General features: G+C 37.6%; 1 protein-coding gene across 1 annotated transcript in view; it reads right to left on the bottom strand.

The window, feature by feature from the left end:
• HOMER1 (homer scaffold protein 1) overlaps nt 1-21,905 on the bottom strand; it is an 88,946-nt gene that overhangs the window by 10,479 nt on the left and 56,562 nt on the right. The window contains exons 6-8 of the mRNA XM_027882527.1: nt 19,566-19,722; nt 6,866-6,976; nt 5,243-5,323 (exon numbers count right to left, since the gene is read on the bottom strand). Of these exons, the coding sequence (XP_027738328.1) occupies nt 5,243-5,323; nt 6,866-6,976; nt 19,566-19,722 (349 nt within the window). The remainder of the gene's footprint in view (nt 1-5,242; nt 5,324-6,865; nt 6,977-19,565; nt 19,723-21,905) is intronic.

Here is a 21,905-nt window from a genome sequence, read left to right as displayed (position 1 = left end):
TCAGCTAACCATAGGATGCAACAACCTGACCTAATACAGAAAATGTATTTGTTCATTCAAGAGTAACCGGTATGAAACAGCAGCCCTGTGTCGAAGTCTGAGAAAGGTTTCCACTTGTGAGGGGTCTGATGGCAGAGATGATTGGGTGCTACAATCCTGGCCAGAGGAGGGATGGGGTGATGTGGCCAGTGCTCAGTTTCAGCTCCCAGCCACTGCAGCAGGAGAGAGCTCTGGGACCCCATCAGTGGTGCAGATGAAGAAGATAGAACATCAGGACTGTCACTGACTCAGAATTGTGGCTGCTTGTGGAGCCAAGGGTTACATCCAAGCCAAACTGAATACGTCCCTTATTTGTTGTTTGTAAATGAGCAAGTTAAAAATTACGGAGTTTTGGGCACTGGTCTTGACAGCATAGCTGAGAGCAGAAATCACCCCTTGCTGCCAGGACCAAGAGAAGAATTAACCTGTTTAGCATTGAACAATATTGTTGCCAAAGCACTAAGAGAAGATAACTGAAAAGAGTATTTGTAGAAATTATATAAATAAAATACATACATGCCTGTGTAGTGATTAGCTAACCCACTGCTGCTACAAATGTTGAACCCAAGTGGTTATAACCAAGTCATACCATACAAAGGCTCTCCTTCATTGCTCCTGCTACTGCCTTCCACGCTGAGTACTTACAAGTATTACCTGGTGTAGTAACTGCACACGTTCAAGACCCTCTGAGGCCAACTAATTGTAGTATAGGACAAAAGGGGAAACCCAAGGTACTCTCAGCTTTGCAGAATGATATAGTCCTTTCTTTAGTTCACAGAAAACTGACTGCTGCTTTTCAGTATTGTGGTGGTTTTAATCCAGGCCTTCCTTGGTGATCAGGTTGTAACTAAGGAAGGGGCAGTGTTCCCAGTATTCCATACGATTTTTATGTAAATCGTGGTATAAATAAGAAGGGAGGAGAGGCTTCGCTCCTCTTCTCTTCCGCCGAAGTTCGGGAACAGTGGATCCCCTGCGTTGGTCTCGCTTATCTAAGGCTGAGGCCTGCAGCATCCACTGGCCTGCCATGTGGAGGCTTGGGGAGTGCTGGCCATGTGTGTGTCAATCCTGCTTTTCTAAGGGACGTAGTGAGATTTGTTTTACTAGTTATTTTACTAACTCTCGGGTTTGATTGCGTATATCTGCTCGGTGTCCTTTTTTGTTCCCTTTTGTTCCTTTTCCCCTTTCCCTATCCCTTCAGGGGGTGTTTGGATTTCCTTTTGCTCTGTACATAGCATCTTAACTGTAATATACATAATATATATATATTTTATAATATAACTAGCTTGATTTTTTCGGGTTCTTCAATTTGCATAGTTTTTTTTCCTTTGCCCTGAAGGAAGAAGGAAGGGGGAAGAGGGGGGAGGCTGCTACTGGGCTTTGGGCATTTGGCAGGGAGCCAAGTCTGAATCATCACAAGTTCATGTGTCCTGCTTCTCCTGACACTGTTTCTTCTTCTCACCAAATTTGTGTGCTCTGGGAAGTCTCCTTGCCATTGCTTTTATCCCAGAGGTAATTAATTTCTGTAAGCAGGCAAGCAGGAACAAATCCACGGATATATATTAGGGCTTTATATTGTGATAGAGTGTCCCTAGTGGTGCAGTGGCTAAACCACAGCGTTGTCAACGCTGAGATCTGGGTTCGATTCCCGGTTAGGACACTCCCCGGGCAGATGGAGCTCGTTAGCCCTGTAAGGCAATCCATCTACGTCCTGAGGACCTCACTGCCACTGTCCAAGCGTGCTTGGCCCCGGCAGATGAACCTCAGGATTAAAGGGTGGGCTCAGTTCCGCGCACACTGTGCCTCACCTAAAAAATCCAATGCGCAGGCTGGAAGGTGGAAAGACCTTCCCCGGTTCTTCGTTCGCGAAGAGACTGGCCATTACATTATATTGTGATATCTGGGCCTGAATAGAACATCCCATTGGCCTGTATCTAGCACTGAAAATCATCTTCCAGGTCCTCCTCAGACAGACTTAAACTGAAATATACCAAGAGCTCTTGCTTTTAAATTCTGGGAAATGCTCCTTCCCAAATTTACATTTGATCCTTAAGCGTATTTACCCTAGATTGGTATTAACGCTTTTTGCAATGTTATTATATTTTAGGTTCATGTCCAGATTACAGGTGGTTTCCTATTTCAAATAAGTCTATCTCAAAACTGTTGCTTCTTAATTGGAAGAGGTGGAGAGGTATCCATGTAATGTAATCTATTCCTCCAGTCGTGTCATTTCCCTTTATTTGCAGCTGATCTCATCTAACAATAAACTGACTCTTTGATACATTCAGGCCCTTGGTAGAGTGTATTTTACACTGTTTATTCAAGCTCTTTCATCATACAATAATTTCTCATATTGTTTTCTCTTACAAAATAAATAAATTATTATTACTTGTATTTGTTGTTTGCACTGTAATAATCTTTTGCAGAATTCAGTGCAAGGATTTGAATAGAACATTCAGACTATACACAACAGCTATATTTAGGAATCAGACATACTAATAAAGATATCCTGACCTACTGTGAGAGTCACACTCATTGTGACTCATTGATACAACTTTTCTACATTTCTAATGAAATTATTAAGTAACAAGGCCCCTGATACTTAACCTTTGCAGTAATAACATATTGTTCTTCACTGGAATTTGCCAATGATTGATTTCTAATTAATTCACTCATATGAGTGTATCAGAAATGCAATATGCCTTGAAATAGTAATTTCTTTGCATAGCATTTTCCATACAGGCTTAGAATTACATAATCCATTTGCAAAGACAAGGGAAAAATAAAGCACAAGAATAAAGAGTAAGAAAAACAGTATAAAACCTGGAGAGAATCACCCAGAAAATAAATGATGAGTCAAATAAGTGAACAAATGTGAGACAGTCTGGAGCTAGAGAAGAAAACACGATTTCACTGATGTCACAGATGTAGGGTGAAGTGGCTCAGAGAAGGCCAATATAATTAAAGCAGGACAATTATAGCAAAGCACTGATTCAAGATCTTTTAGATGAGCAGCATCAGGTCTAAAGTTTAATCTTAAGAAAGGTACCTTTTAACTCAGATACTGAATGAGCTTTATATTTACTTGAATAGAATCATATAGGACTATTTCCAGAAACTAATCACTTACAATGTGACATATGGACATATATATATATCCATTTGGTTACTAAAGATAGAGAACGGTTTAGGTTGGAAGGGACCTTAAAACTGATCTGGTTTCAACCCTCCGTCATGGGCAGGGAGACCTTCTTCTAGACCAGGTTGCTCAAAGTCACATCCAACCTTGCCTTGAACATTTCCAAGGACAGGGCATTCACAACTTCCCTGGGCAATCTGTTCCAGTGCTTCATCGCCCTCACAGTCATGAATTTCTTCCTAATATCTAATCTAAACTTCATCTCTCTTAGTCTCAATCCATGCCCCCTTTCCTGTTGCTCCAGTTCCTGACAAAGAGTCCCTCTCTGTCTTCCTTGTAGGCCCTGTTCAGATACTGGAATGCTGCTATGCAACCTTCTCTTCTCCAGAATGAACAGCCCAAACTTTCTCAGCCTGTCTTCACAAGGGAGATGCAGCAGTCCTCTTATCAGCTTCATTGCCCTCCTCTGGAATTGCTCCAACAGTTCCATGACTTTCTTATGTTTGGTATGCCAGAGCTGGATGCAGTGCTCCAGGTGGGGTCTCACAAGAGCAGAGTAGAGGGGCAGAATCACCTCCCTTGACCTGCTGTCCATGCTGCTTTTGATGCAGCCCAGGATTTCACTGGCTTTATGGGCTGTGAGCTCACTGCTGGCTCACGTTGAGTTTTTCGCCAACTGTCATTCCTGAGTCCTTCTCCGCAAGGCTGCTCTCAATCATTTATATATAATATACCAAAAGGAAACTACTGACTTAATAATGTCAGATTTTATTAAAAACTTAGCATTTTCTAATCTTTCATCTCTTCCTAGTCTCTCATAATTCTGCTTGCTAAGGATAGCTAATTTCTGCCTCACAGTTATTTTTCATATGATCTTACAATGAAATTATTCCATATGCTACTGCTAGAACAATTTCTAACTCTCATTATAATGTCCCCTTTAAGTCTCTCATGCAAGTGCCTTTTCAGCTGAAAACTCTCATTTTTAGCAAGAAACAATTTTTGAAACAGGCAAGCTCGTGTGTATTAAAAACAATTTTTAAAGATTGTTCAAAGTAATAACATACTTTTTTACAAATAGTTTTACTTAGGAAAAGGGAAAAATGAATAAACTTATTTTGATCATTTGTGGTTTATTGTGTAGATTGAAATTTGGTTCATGAAAGTTACAATTAATGTAATGCACTTCAAAGAATACCTGCTTAATGATTTTTCAGATGTGGTTGATCTGATGGGGCTTGTTTTCAGCGTGACTTGAGCTGAGCCACAGAACAGTGAGGGTCCCCTTTCAGCACTTTGGGGTTGGACTTATTATTCCTGAGTTTTCAGTTCTTTCAAAACTCTGAAGTCTGAACCCAGAGTTTAATCCATGTAAGTGTTGGGTCAGAGGCAGGTTTGATGAGGAAGGTGCCTATGGCTGATTCGTGCAGCAACAGACAGACAGGAGCTCAGATGGAGCAAGGGAGGATAAATTGAGGGCACACTGATTTCAGTAGCCTCAGGTATCAGGCGATATCTAGAGTAAAGAAACAACTCTCCAAAAGCAACAAAAGCACAATGTTTCGAAGTAATTCCAAGAAAATGTTGAAGTGTGTTTTTAAAGCCTGTACTACACAAGAACACTTTAACCCTTAATTTCTCAAGGCATGCTTAAAAGCTGAATACAAACTCATCCCAGCCCAATGATACACAGACTGACAGTTTCAGTGGCACACCAAGCCTGTGGGAAGACACTGCTGTGAAAATGAGACCAGAATTGCCCAGGACACACATCAGTGAAGGGTGTCTGCTAACCTGGGAGTACTCTGTGAGCTTGTAAATGAAATTTGGGTCTGTTTCCTCAGGTAAAAATAGCAACTTAAAGCAGGTAGAATTTTTGATACTAATTCTTAAGGATCATCCCAGCCCAACTTTCAGTGCAGTCTACTTACGTCTTTATCTGGCACCTTCAGTGAATACAGTGTAAGCTGCTGATGTGAATTGCTCTCTTGATAATAATTTTTTCCTTTTCTCTAAATTAAGTGCTAATTTAAGAATTTCTCTAAATAATAATGCACTATAGCTCACCTGTAACTTCTGGGTCAGAGAATCCCTCTGTGCCTGGAGCTCTCTGGCATTTTCGATTTCTTGTTTCAATCCTTCTATTTCCTAGGGGAGAAGAAACAACCTTGCTAGCAACATATTAGCTGGCTTGGCCTCAGCGTTGATGATCTGGCTGCTGCTCCTTCTCCTGAGCAAGTCATTGCAAGGATACCAAAACTGGCAGTTGCCCATCACAGCACATGAAGTTTAAGACCTGCTCTCAATACTTCTGAATCACAGTCCCACAACTGAAGAAAACAAGCATTTTCTTTTATAAAAGTCAAGTTTTCTTTTCCCACACAACAGTTATGAAATAATTTTTTCCTGGAAAATTAAGGGTCCTTATAATTAGAAAAACAATTTTTTACTTGAAATTATATTAGAATCAATCCTTCCCCATTTTTTCAAGAAAAAAATCCAATTTTCGAATGTGAATTTCTTATTATTTCGGGGCTGAACATTAAAAAATAATCTGCTTTGACCATTAATTTCCATAAAAGGAGAGTCTAAAAGAAATGGTTTCTTTAATTTAGCAAGAAGTAAGTAATAAGGTATAAAAATAATAAATAAAGATGAAATAATGAACGGAAGAGAAACTGTTCTTAGCTTACTTTCAGGAGACAAGAATAGAAAGAGTTAATGAAACTAAAAGGTATCAAAACTATTAAGAACTCTTCCAAAGGGCATATTCAACTCACACAACTCCTTTTGGCAAGATTTCTTTTCAGTCAACTGCTTAGCATAATTCAAAAGTGAATGCGCCACAAAATGGGAAACATTACTAACCTGAGCCTAATCTATTCAGTGTTTTATGAGGGAGTCTTGTTCCATTTTGAGTGGATATTCTGTAATGATGGTGTCTTTCCTGCATCCTCCTTGAAAACACCCAACGACCACTTAGGGAAGACTGCACTTCTCACTGCCCCTCCAAACATACAGTGCCCACTGTGTCTGTCATGGAGGGCTCTTATACAAGGCAAATAATCCTTCATAAGCAGCTGCTTCCACCTCCTTTTTCCCATCCTCTAGGACCTATGCCAGCACAGGTGTTACTCCAATTCCTTTTATTTTCTTGCTGCTGGTCCAGCCCAAGGCACACGGCACAAGAAATACCTAGTTTCAGGCTGGGGCCTTGCTAAATGTTTAAGGCAAGTGCTGATCTTACAGACCATAGAATTCAGCTACATTAACAGAGCTTGAAAAACAGACTGGCTAGAGAAAAGCATTGATCTATTACTTGTTTCAAACTCTACTTTCCACAAAAAGGAAAGCATGCTTGAAACAGCTTCCTTTCCTAGAGAATCTGGACTGGATTAGTGTGATGACTGTTCTGTGGAAACCGCTTATGACTTACTTTTGCAAACAGAAATGATCGGTAAAAGCAGACAGGAAAACACGATACTTTTTTGGCTGTTATTTAGATACCCCAGGTCTATATTGTTCTGATGTAATTATACAAATGAAAGAACATTAATGATTTCAAAGAAGCTGAAAAAAATGTATTTTGTATTATCAATAGGAAATAATTCAGTATTTAGCAGGCATACAAGCATAATAACGAAAGGCTTTAGAAATGATGTAACAGCAAAACAAAAAAAAAGCAGATACCTCTTCTTTTTTCTTCAGTGTAGTCTCTAACTCCTGTATTGTCTGATTTAATTCTGTTTTATGTGTGTGGACTGCATTGGCTTGACTGCTCACACACTCTAGCTCAGTCACCTGTTAAAATAAGTAGAAGCAACACAAACAGAATTAATTTCAACATATTCAAGGTACTATTACTTATTTGCATCAATAGCTGCATTTGAAATATACCCTCAGTTCTGGGTGACTTACACTGATTAAAATGGTGAAGATGCTCTTACAAAGATAGGATAAAATTCCTTAATATATTGGTTTGCATAAAATAGTTGCTATGACTTCTTGGAAGTAATAAATTTTATATGTTACAGGCCGAGAAGAACATTAATTAAAACTTACACTAATTATTGAAAATTTTAATGAAGATGCTGAATTACCATTTCAGAAACAGTAATGGCTTGGTGACTAAATACATATCTATCTGTCTAACTAACCTCTCCATCTGACACTTTTTAATGTTACACCACTTTCTAAGCCACAGCGCTCACACACTTCCTAGTAAGCCAATTAACATTTCACAGCCTCATTTTCTGACTCAGCATCAACATTGTAATAGCAGATAATCAGCTACCGAGGTACAGCTGCCAGCTTTTAACTTTTGGATCTCACGGCTCAGTTACAAAGCCAACAGCTAATGTCATAATTTGTATTTGTCCAGTTCCTCTGTATTAGCGGAGAGCAAGCACTCTCCAGCTGCCCTTGGGTAAGTTAAGATACCTGGCACTGATATGCCCTTCCATTTTATTTTCTAATCAAAGGGATGTTAATATCCTACCATTCACAGATAAACAGTTGTCAAAAAATAGCTTCCTCATCAAGGAAATAAAATCCATGCAGCTAGAGTTTCGCAGAACAGTCTCTGTTCATGTACCTCTCACATTACAGGTCGGAATATAAGAGAACTCTTACATGACATGTCTGCATGGATGTGTGCACTGAAACATTTTTCTTTAATAACAAACTGTTAAAATATTAAAAATATTATTTAAAGTCTCACAACTAATTATTTACCCCAGAAGTTATGAGCCTGTCAGTCTTACTATATAGTATTCAATAGAGCTGCACCATGTATCATCAAATCTGGCCCAGAAACTCCTTAAAACAAAGTGCTATCCAATGCTGCAATGAAAACCTTTAAGTCTGCACTTAACTTTCTCAGAGAAGTAGCCCTTAGACTACTTTGACAGAGGGCAGGCATTTTCCAAGACAATTTTATTTTTTAGGTAAAATAATATACTGGGGAATCAAGGTCAATGCCCTCGAATAGCAATACAATCTAGGTAGTGAAGCCACTTATGATGCCAGTAATTTCGAACTCTGAACTATTTGTAGGCTCAAAAAATAGATTACTGAATGAAGTTGAAGCCAATACAAGATGAAATGCAAGAAAACTAAAATTCCTATCAAATTCTCCTTTCTGAGTCACAGGGCACAAACCTCTGTAACAGCCATGCCGACTCTAGTTTCCTCTACTGGAAAGCAGTTGGTTAGACATTTTTGCACATAAATTTTATAAATGTAGAGAACTGAAATTAGACCAAATTCTTGAGAGATGTAAGGGGAATAAGAGAGTAGGAAACAGCTTGATAACACAACTCACCACTCCCCTACCCTAAAGTACTTCTTTATTTGTTGGTATTGTCCCAAAGGAAATATCAGTGCTCATGGCAAAAAGCAATAGCAGTTTCCTTAATTTTATATGCCACTGAGCATTAGAACTGAAGTCTTACATAATTTTCTCAATTTGCTTCAACAACACAAAAACATCTCTACTTAGATTCCTATAATACTGTTGCAGTACTCACCACAACAATTACACAAAGAATTGGAACACACCGACTGGGACAAACCTATTTCTACAAACTGTCAACTAACATCTAGATAGAGCAATCAGAGAGGCACAGAGTAATTTAGGCTGGAAGGGGACTCTGGTTGAGGCATCTTGCTCAAAACAGGGCCAATTTTGAGGTCACATTTGGTTCAGGATCTTGCCCAGTCAAGAACCCTTTACTATCCAGCAGAGATGCCACAATTCTGACATTGTGGGTTTATGAGGAGCTCCTTCCTAAGTTTTGCTGGGACTGTCAAATTCACTGACCTCTTTCACCTTCACCCCTTCTGATGTTTAACTTCTTAAATATTTCCAGGCTTTTCTGCTGAGATGTTGAATGGTAACCTTCAAGAAGACAATCTCTCTTTTAAAGCTCAGTTGCTGTTGCACTCAGCAAAACTCACTGGCTCTAATGGGCCAAGCACTAGAACAGTGAATATTCACTTACATGCAGTGTAAGAACCTCAACTCGAAAGACAGAAGTAGGCCTAGTCCCCTCTGTCCTAGAACCTTGTGCCTTGGAAGCAAGTGTGCAGAGGTCTCTCATCCCATGACTAATGAAGCGCTTGGACTCCCACTGTTCTCCATGGGGTTTCTTCTTGGCTAGTACATACCAAGACAATGTATGTGTTGGTGCAAGCTTGGAATTCAAGGAGGCAGGTGGATTGAACTGTGGTGAAGGAAATGTTATTGCTCCAGGCTGCATCTATTGTTGCTGGCTAAAAACACCTTCTGCAGCAACCCTGCCAGATGCACAGCTCTCGCAAATGCTCCTGAGAACACTCTGGTCCATACTAACTCAACACACTTACTGAAATTGCTTAAGCAAACACTGTTGATTATTTTTAAGAAATTAGCAAGGAGGGCTCTCACAAACCTTCTTGCAAGCAGAGGCAATTGCTCCCAGAGGGACAATTAATTACAGCACTAAAAGGGCTATGATGTCTTACTCTAGTCCAGCTTTTCTCTGGGCAAACATCCATCTCTTACTGCTTATACAAGAAAATAATGTTCAACTGTTTTGTTTACTATTCCTTGAAAAATCAGTAAGACGGGAAAAAGAGGACCAACTCAGTTAAGAAACTGGGTTACGTACTCAGTCTTATTTAAAATCCCATTCCTATAGAGATCTGAAAAGATGTCAAGTTATCTTCATCATGTTATCTTGTACTTATAAATGTACCTATAAAAAAGAAAGGCACATTGTGACCCTTTCAAAAAGATTTGTAGAGTAAGAAGGGCTGGAAAATTATGTGATATAAAGAATATGCTACTGAAAACACAAATTACAAAAGATAAAGCTCTAGGCAAAAATCTGGATAGCATTTACTTGCTGTGTCTCCTTGTTCCAAATGGAATTTAATTTCCTCATGACTAGTGGTCCAAAAATCATTACAAATAACTGTTTATGCATTATGCATAGAAGGGGGTATAAGAGTAAGTTAAAATGATTTAGTCTGACCCTCCCACATGCTGTTTTTACGGACACCTCCTCATTCAGTGTTTCATGTTTAAGAGCAAGGCTCAATCAATCATTCAAACCCTTGCACAGCAGTATTGAGCAATGTACCTGTGATTATGTCTTGTTTTCAGTACAGAATTCAGACTGAAAGAACAGTCTTTGAACAATAACTGACTTACAAGGTTCTTTTATTGTGCTATCATAAGACTGCATTGACTTGCATATCTAAGAAAGGCAATACTGTGGCTTTGCATTCGATATTAAAAGAGAAAAAAGGGTACTGTTCTTAGCCTATGTTTCTTTATTTTGTATTTATCATCCAGGTAAGGATTACATGTATGGAAAAAATTCCGAAAGGGCTTTTTAGTGACTAGTGTGCAAAATTCTCTAGCACATGGATGGCATTATACTTAACTGCATATTTCAGTGAGAAATACATCAACAGAAATAGGACAGCAAGGCAACCTTCCTAGCAAAGGCCATTCTAGAGTTTTCTGGAAACTTTAATCTAGGGCCAACATCCTATACATGCAGGAGGATTCCAGGCAGAGGTTTTCATTGCAGCAGAGAGCTAGTACACACTGGGCTGCTGGGAAGACTGGAGGAATGAGGCTTTGGGCCACAGAACACAACAAGGAGTAACAGCTTTGATGTGAGCTTAAGACAGTGACTGCCCAAAGCTTCAGAAGACTGAGAAATCTCTCAAAATAAACCCAAACACAGAAAACCTAATAACCAACCTAAACCTGGCACAACTTGAGGTTATTTTCTCCTGTCCTATTGCTTGTTACATGGGACAAGAGACCGATCCACACCTGGCATCAACCTCATCTGCGATAGGTATAGAGAGCAATAAGGTTCTCCCTGAGATTCCTTTTCTCTAGGGTAAACAAACCCAGCTTCCTCAGCCATTCCTCATAGGACTTGTGCACTAGACCCTTCCCTAGCTCCACTGCCCTTCTCTGGACATCCTCCAGCACCAAAATGTCCTTGTCTTGAGGGTCCTAAAACTGAACACAGAATTTGAGATGTGGCCTCACCAGTATACCAAGGATAGGGGGACAATCACTGCCCTGGTCCTCCTGACCACTTTATTGCTGATACAAGCCAGGATGCTCTTGGCCTTCTTGGCCACCTGGGCACACTGCTGGCTCTGGTTCGGCCACTGTCAAACAGCACTCCCAGGTCCTTTTTGGCTGGATAGCGACTCATCCCCCAGCCTGTAGTGCTGCCTGGGGTTGTTGTGACCCAAGGGCAGGAACCCTGTCCTTCGCCTTGTTGAAACTCATAAGTACGCTGACCTTGGTCCATGGATCCAGCCTGCACAGATCCCTCTGCAGAGCCTTCTTGCCCTCCAGCGAATTAACACTCCCACTCAACTTGGTGTCATCTGCAAACTGACTAAGGGAGCACTCAATCTCCACATCCACATCACTGATGAAGATATTGAACAGGACTGGCTCCAATGTTGAGCCCTGCAGAACAACGCTGGGGGACTGGCCACCAGCTGAATGTAACTCCATTCACCACCACTCTCTGGGCCTGTCCATCCAGGTGATTTTTTTACTCATATTAGCAACATATATTCATTGTAGCTGTAGCCTATTTTATATACCTGACACTATTAACTTGTTATTTCTATAAAGTATTTTTCTCCCTTCTATTTGCTATAGAATGCAATACCCAAGGTTTACTAGCCCAAGCTCCAGTGCAGAACTTGTTCACATAGAAGACTGAATTGAAGTATTAATTATGTAATTTTAGCTGATTGAGTTACATCCCTAAATGGATCATAACTATGACTGTGACAGTATCATTCCATCAATAATTCAAGATGAATGTCCCACAAAATAAAGAGGCCTTTGCTTTGCATGCAAATAGAGGAGAAGAGAAACAATGTTTCATAGGTCATCAAAACTATGACTAACTGCATAAAGTTTCACGTAATTTATACAGAAGAAGCTTTTCTGTGCTTAATGATGGACCGTAGTAAGATGCACAGCAGCATGCAACAAGCTGATCATAAAAATAATTCCAGTGTAGCTTTCAAGAATCAAAAAAAAAAAAAAAAAAAAAAAGGAAAGATTTTTGGTGTTAAGAAATGGTAAAATGGAGAAAACAAGGGAAATTGCTTTTCAAGGCTGATGCTGAAAGAACAAAAAGCACACAATGGTGTTATACATATATATCACTTTTGACAGCAAATCAGTACTGTTGTTTTCCAAGATTTACCCATAGATAAAATGATAACGTGGGGGCTGGGGAATTACCAACAATATATTACTTTTTTCAACAGAGAAAACAATTAGAAAATTTTGCTGAAAAGGACATATTTTTCTCTTTGGGCAGAGATGCCTCAAGCCATGGAAATACCAAATTGTTTTCCATACGTATTAATTTCTACAGAGATGAAAGCAAAATATTCCATCATCTGTTTAATTTTTGTAAAGAAAATAATGAAAGTGCAGTAAGAATATTTGAAAATATAAGAAGTTTGCCAAAATTGATGCTTTGAGCTTCATCCACGCATTATTATCTGCAACCAATAATGGTAATACTAAAGTCAGAGGGCATGCCTTTCCCTACAATCTAATTAGCAAATACTTTTTCCAGCTACCTGGCCAGTTCATGAAACACATGCAATAGCAAACACCGTACAGATATGTCATCCTTCAGTCCTGAGGATTCCCAGTAATTTTCTCATTCTCTTCCAGAGTTTTAGAAGTTTAGGATGTACTTCATTCTACAAAGCTTTAAGTATGTAAAAATCCCGTGGCATGCCTCCAAAATGCATACTTCTTTTCACTTGCAGATAAATGTATCTCAACACTTTTCTTAGGTTTTTTTAGAAACAAGAAGATGAGGACAAGATATCCCTTCTGTGAAAACTTATTTTTTTACTACCCAGAGTCAGAGTAGTTTGGTTAGTGGCTTGTTGGTTTCTTTCCCCCCAATTATTACCTGGTATGTGACACATTCAGTGAAAGTGAATTCTCAGAAAAAAAAACCAACGAAATTTGGGTCCTGAATACAAATCTGCTCTAAAACCTAATTAAGGCAAACTGAAAAAGGCAGAAAAGACCAGTTTCTTGCAGTTCCAGATGCAAGGACTGCATACCTAAATACCTGGACTTAGTCGTCTGGTTTTTGTGCACTTAACAATCATCTGCATATATATTTCTTTCAATTAAATGCATAGATAAATACTAATAAAGTTATAATCCCACTGTTTTGATTCAATGCTCATTTATTTTCATTGTAAAGAAATAGTATCAAGCTGCTATCTAGCCTCATGCTAATTACAGTATCTTAAGAAGAAAGTTATAACTGTTTAGCTTTTTTTCTTTAATCAATCAAACCTAATTTATAACCTAAGTTTGGATTGTTCAGTGGGGGTATAAGGGGCACAGTCTTAAAGGGAGGATGACAAGAGATGGGCATCACATAAAAAAACTGTATGGGCAATAATTTTTTGGATCAAAACTCCATTCATGAATTTCTTGTTACCACACTTTCTGTCACCTTCCTTCACCCTAAGATGCTGTTCTTCCTTGGCCACATAAAACCCAACAGTTATTCACAGTAGTTCTAAAGGGTCTGCAAAGATTTTCTACAGATAATCTGAGCAGATGGCTCATACAGCATTCCATACTTCTAGTGGACATTCATAACTGCTTTTAAAGATTGTTGTTTTACTTAAATAGCACAAAGATTGTCCAATAAAATGACCATGGGTTTTTTGCATTGTGCTCATGCATTTTTTTAATATCCATTTTAAAATTTCTTGTAACAGCAGTGAAATCATGGTCCATTATGTGTCATGTGGTTTTAATAACTATGTAAGATATCCTCATACTTATTTCATTCACTGAATGAAAGAACCAGAACAAATTGGCTAATTTTATCTTACTTTCTAAGAAATTCTGGTAAAATAAAAAGCTAGAATTCAAGACATTACCTCCCCGTTCTTTCATGAATACCCAGGAGCTTGATCACTTCCCTTCATTTCTTTTTATGTTAGATTTCTTTTCTGCAGATGAATGATCTTCAAGGACTGCAGCTATTATTATTATGCACTGGTGTTATTACTTTGTGCTATTGCCCAGTGTCATAGGATGATTTACTTTAGCAGTTAGAGTGCATGAAAAAAATTATTCATTTTCATTTTTAACATGACAAAGACAGAACCTTGGGTTGCTTTCCATAATTTATATCACCATTCAATCCTTTCATCTCTGTGGCAGCAGGACTAATGTTAGTGCCAATGCTATTCTATTTGTCTGAAGTAGCTTACTTCAAGGTTTTATTTTCTGTTACTGAGCTGTTCTATGAATCCCTTTTGATGTCAAAAAACTATGCAAGGTGTGTAGCAGTGCTCCCCAACCCCAGTTAAGGGAAATTTTTGTTGTTTCTGAGCAGATTAGAAAAGGCTGAGAGCTCCGAGTTAAGCTCTTGACTGGGCATCCTATCTTCCCGGAATTATCCCTTTGTATCTGAGAAGGAAAAATCCAGGCACTGATTTAGCAAGCTTCTCAAAAATATGATGTCTGACAAAATATCAAAGTACAGTGTTTCTGAATTAAGCTCACAGTTTATCAGGAGAATGCACAAAACTTTAATTTATTGAGAATGTTTCACTCAGCCACACTGAATCTGTATTCTGTTTCATCTCAGCTCTAGCCATTATTAAGGCAGAGAAGAAATGGAAGAAGGAAGATAAAGGCCTCAGAGAAACTAAATAAATGTAAGTTAATGTGAAAAACTGAACCGATAAATGAGTAAACCTTATACGAAATCAGAGATGGCAAATAATAGGTGAAATTAATTTTAAAAATCAAAGAAAGGGGTATCTTAGCTTTGTTTCTGTGTTTTAAAACATGCAAACAATGCGATACACAGAAAAAACTATTCTAGTCAAATTTGAAAAAAGTTGTAGAATAAAAAATATTGGTTTAAATTAATTTAGAACTACTTAAAAGCAAATTATACAACAAATACGACATCAGGCAAAATAGCAAGTTTACCATAGCAAATTAAAAAAATAGAAGATAAATTAATGTGATATAATGTAAAATCAATGGATGATTATAAATAAAACACGATGAAGTTCAAACTATGGCGAAAGTCTCATAACAAGGCAAACTAGTAAGACAGTATTCACAGTAACTCTTTTTTTAATATAAGAGGAAACTATGTAAATAAGGCTATTTATATAAAGGCAATTTATATAAAGAAGAAACTAAAGATGGAAACAGTAATGCAAAGTTTACTAATCAATATGCATTGCTTCCCCACACACACTTAACTTGACAGAGGATAGAGTTTGCTATAGCCTGCAGACAGATGACTCAGGCACCAAAACTTGTATATAAACCTAAAGTATGTAATGAGTGAATATCACAGTTGCATGATATATAAACGACCTAATATATTATTAAATTGAACTAAATGTATCAGCTAATACTGGCAGTACCATTCTTGATTTTGCAGACTGGTTTATGTTATACAAGACTACGATCCTGTAAGTGAGCATATTCCTCCAATGCATACACATCACATACACATTCTTATTTTCCAGTGGGCAAGATGCTGTGACAGCCAACTTTTTCATATAAAACAACAACTACATTACAACTGATCCAAACTAATTTCCAAATTTTTCTTTCTCCTTGAAAACAATTTTTATATGCATATTTCTAAAAATCTGGTCTATTCAACTTTTCTCATCAAAGTGTCTTTTTGATCAAACCCCATTTTGCTTCTGAACTGGCAACAGATATGAGTTGTAGTATGGCAAATTTCAATCAGATATTAGGAAAAATATTTTGACAAGTGTGGTCAGTTGGTGATAAAGGGTGGTCAGCCGGAATGGGCTGCCCAGACTGACTGTGGTAACTCACATTTTGAGACTTGATTCACAACTTCAAAGCTGCCCCTGATTTCACCAGAGAATTGGACCAGATAACCTGCAAAGCTCTCCTTCATGCTAAGTTATTCTGTGATTCTATGAAATGAGGATGGAGTTCATTTCCTCTGACTAGAAATATGTCTACAGGACTATCCAGATGACTACTCTATGGATAAAGACAAGCACTTAGAGAAGCAAACTCAGCTCAACACCTTAGCCAGTTTTCTTAAGACTGGAACGCTTATTCTTCACGCTTTTGTCTCTACAAGAATTACAAGAAAAAAAGATGACTGTCTGAGACTTGATCTATAATATACATAATCTCAGGTGAAATGAATTCCAGTTCAAGGAATATTTTTTGGATCAACTGCAGCTATGTGTTTATACTGAACAAATAAACAGAACAGAAAGATAGCACAAGACAGTGACTTGCTTGCTATCACATGTACCATAATCAACAGTCTTCAGATCTGCCATTTCAACAGCACATTTTTGATCTTTTTAAGAAAGAAACATCTGACTTGCCATTTCTTTTTGAAGTGAGGCACTAATTTAATTTGAAAAATCAGTCTCCAGCACACAGATTAGAAGAGCTCTTGTATCACACCGCACTGTATGGATAATATTTTGAGACTGAATTTTTTTTTAACACAATATACATTCTTTTGCCTAGCAAGTCTAGTTTATTGGGTTAGCCAAGTCTACATTTTTCTAAAAGCAATTCCAACAGAGGGCAGTACTCTCAATGAACTATCCTGTTGTAATTTACCAGCATTCCTGAAGAGACATAGGCACAGACCATTCCTGTATCCTGAGTGAGATATCAACAAGCCCTAAGGTCACAGATTACAAAACACTTAATAAAGGCATGTAAACAGTGATAAAAAGAGTATAGTGTAGATGATCCCATGCTATAAGATTTTGTGTTTCCTCAAAATACAAAACAACTGCAACAAATTTGCCTAGAAAAGGTTATGAAAAATCATCAGCTAATAATGAATGTAGCCTCCAAGACTTGGTTATGACTGTTAACTGTACTATCATATAAAACCAAAATGACTTGCTAAAATTTCTATATTCATTACTTTTATTTTCCAATAACAGATTTTAAATAAGATTCAACTAAGGGTGAGAGCAACATTAAAAAGGGAAATCTTTGCCTGCCTTTTCTGGTTGAGTCTCCCAAGGCAGCTGCCGTTGTGGTGCATTACTTTTCTTTCTTATATAAGGATTGTACTGTCTCAGCTTTGCAATGCAAGCTGTTAGTGCATTTTATTAGGAAGAATGTTACCTTATTATGTACAGATATAACAGTAATGAGTTCTTCACCCTAAAGCCTATCTAGTGGTCAAATCCACCTGAATATTTGCACTATAGAACTTTAATATGAGGTTGCAGTTTAAATAATTTTATTGGCAGTGACTGTTATCATCTATTCACAAACCTGGAGCACAGGTTAGAACTCTGACCTTTCCAAATGAGAAACTTAAATGAGATGACAGATAAAGTGACAGTCTCCCTCTGTGACAAACACACATGACAAGCTTCTGCCTGATGGGAACATTTTTGAACAAAGAAGTTTCGTCAGCAACTGCCAATTTCTTGACTGAAAGCACTTTGCAGAAAGCACCAGTCTTAATTACATTTCATGCACTTTGTCCAGTCAGCTATAGCACACACAATTACAGTCCATTGGAAATTGTCATTCTTCCCTATCAAATCATTGGAATGGGCTACCCAGGGAAGTGGTGGATTCTCTGTCCCTGGAGGTTTTTAAGGTGAGACAGGATGTGGCACTTAGTGCCACAGTCTAGTAACCACAGCGGTGTTGGATCGAGGGTTGGACTTGATGATCTCAGAGGTCCTTTCCAACCCAGCTGATTCTACGCTTCTATGATTCTGTAATTTGGCTAAGACTTCAGGATCGTTGTCTTCAAGTCAGTCTAGGCATAGAACATCCCCACCAACTTGCCCTTTCCACAGGTTTCTTAAATTCTTGTTTCTCTTCCACATCTCCAGGTTAGCTGTAGCCTACCAAATTCCACCCCCCCACCGCTTCAGATGAATATGACCTCTATTCTTGGGACTACTTGAACAGCCCTCAGTCAGACAGGTCAAGCATAGGTCTGAAAGAAGCCTTTGCAATTTGCAGGATTTGGCTGGTTGTAATTGCCATACCTTATTTCCTACCAGTCAATACAGAATATAAAAACAAATTAAAAGGTCTGCTATGTCTACTACTTGACCTTCCCTTCTTTGTCAGCATATTCATGAAACCTGCTTTCATGCAAAAAAGTGCAATGGTTCAGCTTGGGATTTTTTGCATTTTCTTCTTAACTAAGTATCATCGACTCAGTATGGCCTGAGTTGAAAGAACATCTAGTTCCAATCCCACTGCCATGGCCAGGCACACCTTCCATTAGACCAGGTTGCTAAAGTCCCATCCAATCTGGATGTGTTCAGCCCTACTGAACACTGCCAGGGATGAGGCATCTACAGCTTCTCTGGGCAACCTCTGCCGGTGTTTTACCACTCTTAGAGTAAAGAATTTCCTCCTAACATCTAATCTAAAGCTACCCACTTTCAGTTTAAAGCCATTTACCCTTGACCTATCACTCCATGCCCTAGTAAATAGTACCTCTGCAGTGTTAAGTATATCTCCTTGATATTTTTCTAAGTTACTCTTCATTAACAGAAGTGAAACAGCTTCATCAAAGACATTTTTCCTCCGTACATGTGAATCTTGCCTTCATTTTGCATAGAAATGTGTCCTATGCTATGATTAGAAATTTATATGGATAAAGGTCAATAGATTATACAATATATAGAGAGTTACATGTCAGAAGATAATAGAAACTAAGATATTGAGTACTTGTTTCCATAATTTAGCCTTCATAATTTATCTTTCATAAATTACTCCTTCCTCAAACATCGTCCTTCCTTCCCCCACCGTGAACTAACTTTTGGTTCACTCCTGTATGAAAATGGGTGCAGATCTTTAATTGCATATAATGATCTTGTTTTTCAGTTGTGTTTATGTTGCCCAGTCTTCCTCATGTGCAAGGATGAGAGGAAGCTGTTAATCTTTTTTATATGAGGAAACTACAACAATGTTTCTTTAACTTACAGATTTGATGTCAAGTTTCTATGGGCCTAAACTCAGGAGGGACTAGACTGTAATGCTATGAGGACGTCATGAAACAGATGTGATGGCATCAAATGAAGAGTGAAAGCTGGTAAACATTATAAGGTTAGGTAATTCTTCTCACAACAATAACCTCTGCAGGAAAAAAACTTCTACAAATCAATTAACTTTTCATTGGAGGAAACACTTTAAAGAAATCATTAATTTCCATCTCAAAGATTAACCTAAAGCCACAATAATAAACTTGGTTTACTTGAAAATGAGTGAATAGAGTCATCAGTACTTTCACCTGAAGGATCCCAGCCATTTGCCACAACTTACGCGCTTATGAAGACGTTCTGCTTCCTCCTGATATGCAGCAAGTTGCTGTTTCCATTGTTTCACATTGGCAGTGGACTCCAGCAGGGCTGCTGTGAGCTTAGCATTATTACCCTTGAGCGTGGCCAGTTCTGCCTCCCAATGCTTGCTGATTGTCGAACTGCACAGACAGAATGAGAATTATCAGAACACTCAAATCTCTTCCTTTATTCTTTCAATTCCATTATAAGTTTTTAATACCCAAGAAAAATAGAATTATGCAAAAATTCTATGACTAAATGACCAAATGATAATCTAAATGCTCAAGTCATCAAAAATATAAATTAAGAAAGTATAGGTATAGCATTATTAGAAAACATCTATTCTCTCCGTTCAACAGGGTATTTTTCTAAATAAAATGTTAAAGATTAACATCAGCTTCCCAAAAGCAACAGCATGCAATTCTGCAATATATGTATCATTAGTAACTATTTTAATATATATGCATATTGAATGAAAGTGCTTTTTTAATTTACTATTTTACAAAGTGTATTGTAGAAAAGGATTTGTCACTAACTTGATTAAAGAGAGCTAATATAGTCCTTTGGAAATAGAGCTTGATTGTCTTAATGCAAGTCTTCTATTCCTGAAATATACTTTATTAAATACCATATTTAATTTGAACTTGCAAACTCAAAGATGTTTAATTTTATAATGATATTAATACATTTTTGCTCAGTAATATCAGCAAAGACAATAAAGATCAAGTAGCATAGATAAATTACTGTTTTATTTTAAAGTGGAAGCTGATGTTGAGGTTTACTAAAGTAGCTGATAGAGAAAAATCCTTGCTTACAATTTAGTCATTCTCTGAGCAAACGCTTTAATTTTCCAGGTAATTAGTTTGCCATCACCCGCAGACCTTATCTTTACACTCAGTATGCAAGGGAAAAATATCTCAGCTATATCAGGTGAATGTATTAATAAGCAAATAGCTCACCAACAGCATGTGAGTTGCATTCCGACATGGAAAACACATGGAGAAAATAATTACTTTTGCTTAATTAGCTTACTATTAAAGACATCAGTGAAAACCAAAGATATGTAACTCTGTCCAAAATGATTCTGTATATAGTTTAGTGGTGAATTATGATCAATTATTATAATTATTTATGTTTATATGTTAATATAAATAATTTAATTATAATTTACAATTATATTACATATAATTATTATTTTACATGCAAGTTATTTTACATGCAAGTTTATAGATTTGAACTTTGTACATATGTATAGTGAAACATTGCCATCATTTTTTCCACTTAGTTTCTTCTACTTCCTGCATATGCAAAGTCTATCCCACTGAAGCATATTTCAAATACATTATGACTCCTATAAATGCTGCTTAGGTGTTCAAAATCAACCAGACACCAAGGAACGTTCATTAACAGTTCAGATCACGTGTACTGTTTCACTAAAACATCATATCTGATTCTTCTGTGCTCCATTATTTCCTTCCAAATACACTGCTTCATCCCTCTGAGCAGGAACACAAGTTACTCCAGAAGAGGAATATGGGATTTTTGAATTTGCTTTATCATTTTTTGATCTATACAACTAATTACAAGTTTACTACTGGAAATTTTAGATCTTAAATGAGTAAACTAAAATAATGATGATCTTACTTCATTCAGGGAACACTGACATATTCAAGAAGGTAATTACAAATTTCTGGAACCATGTCTACTCTTCTGTTTCTCTAACCAGACTTAATTTTCACTCATAGTAGTCCAAGAGATCAACAAATTCTGTTAAAAATGCTAAAAATATCCAGTTTGTTATTATATTCATAACTCCTCCTTGATGTTCTGATCTGGCAAAAAAATATCCATTCCAGCAGTTTCATGCAAGTGAATAGGTCCATTTAGTAGTCCTGCAGGACTACTAGTAACTACTAACTACTAGCAAACTGTGTGTGATACTGATACATCTTAGAAAATGTGCCTAACTACTCATCTTGCCCACAGAAGAAACATGCACACAAAATTTTATACCGATGTAACACAGCTGTCTTTGGGACAGTTACAGGCTGAGAACTATTTGATCATTTATTATCGCAAGGAAGTTAATTTTTATATTTTCTTTAATGCAATAATGTGTATATCTACAATGATATCCTTCTAAGCCACAAAGAACCCAGAAGACAGACTCTTAGGGAGTGATTAGTAATAACGTGTGGGTGATTTGTGGTGTGTTTCACTGTCACCTTTACCTGGTGCCCTTACTACAGTGCTCCTCAAGAAAACAGCCAGGAGCTCTTAAGTTATTCCTTGTATAATGGAATGTCAGCATGAAGCATGTATT

Source organism: Empidonax traillii, unplaced genomic scaffold, assembly GCF_003031625.1.
Source record: "Empidonax traillii isolate 1590-97213 ecotype Southwest subspecies unplaced genomic scaffold, ASM303162v1 scaffold8:size5222938, whole genome shotgun sequence".
NCBI lineage: Eukaryota > Metazoa > Chordata > Aves > Passeriformes > Tyrannidae > Empidonax > Empidonax traillii.
Note: the sequence above shows the minus strand (reverse complement) of the source record. Positions and strands in the feature narration are given on the sequence as shown.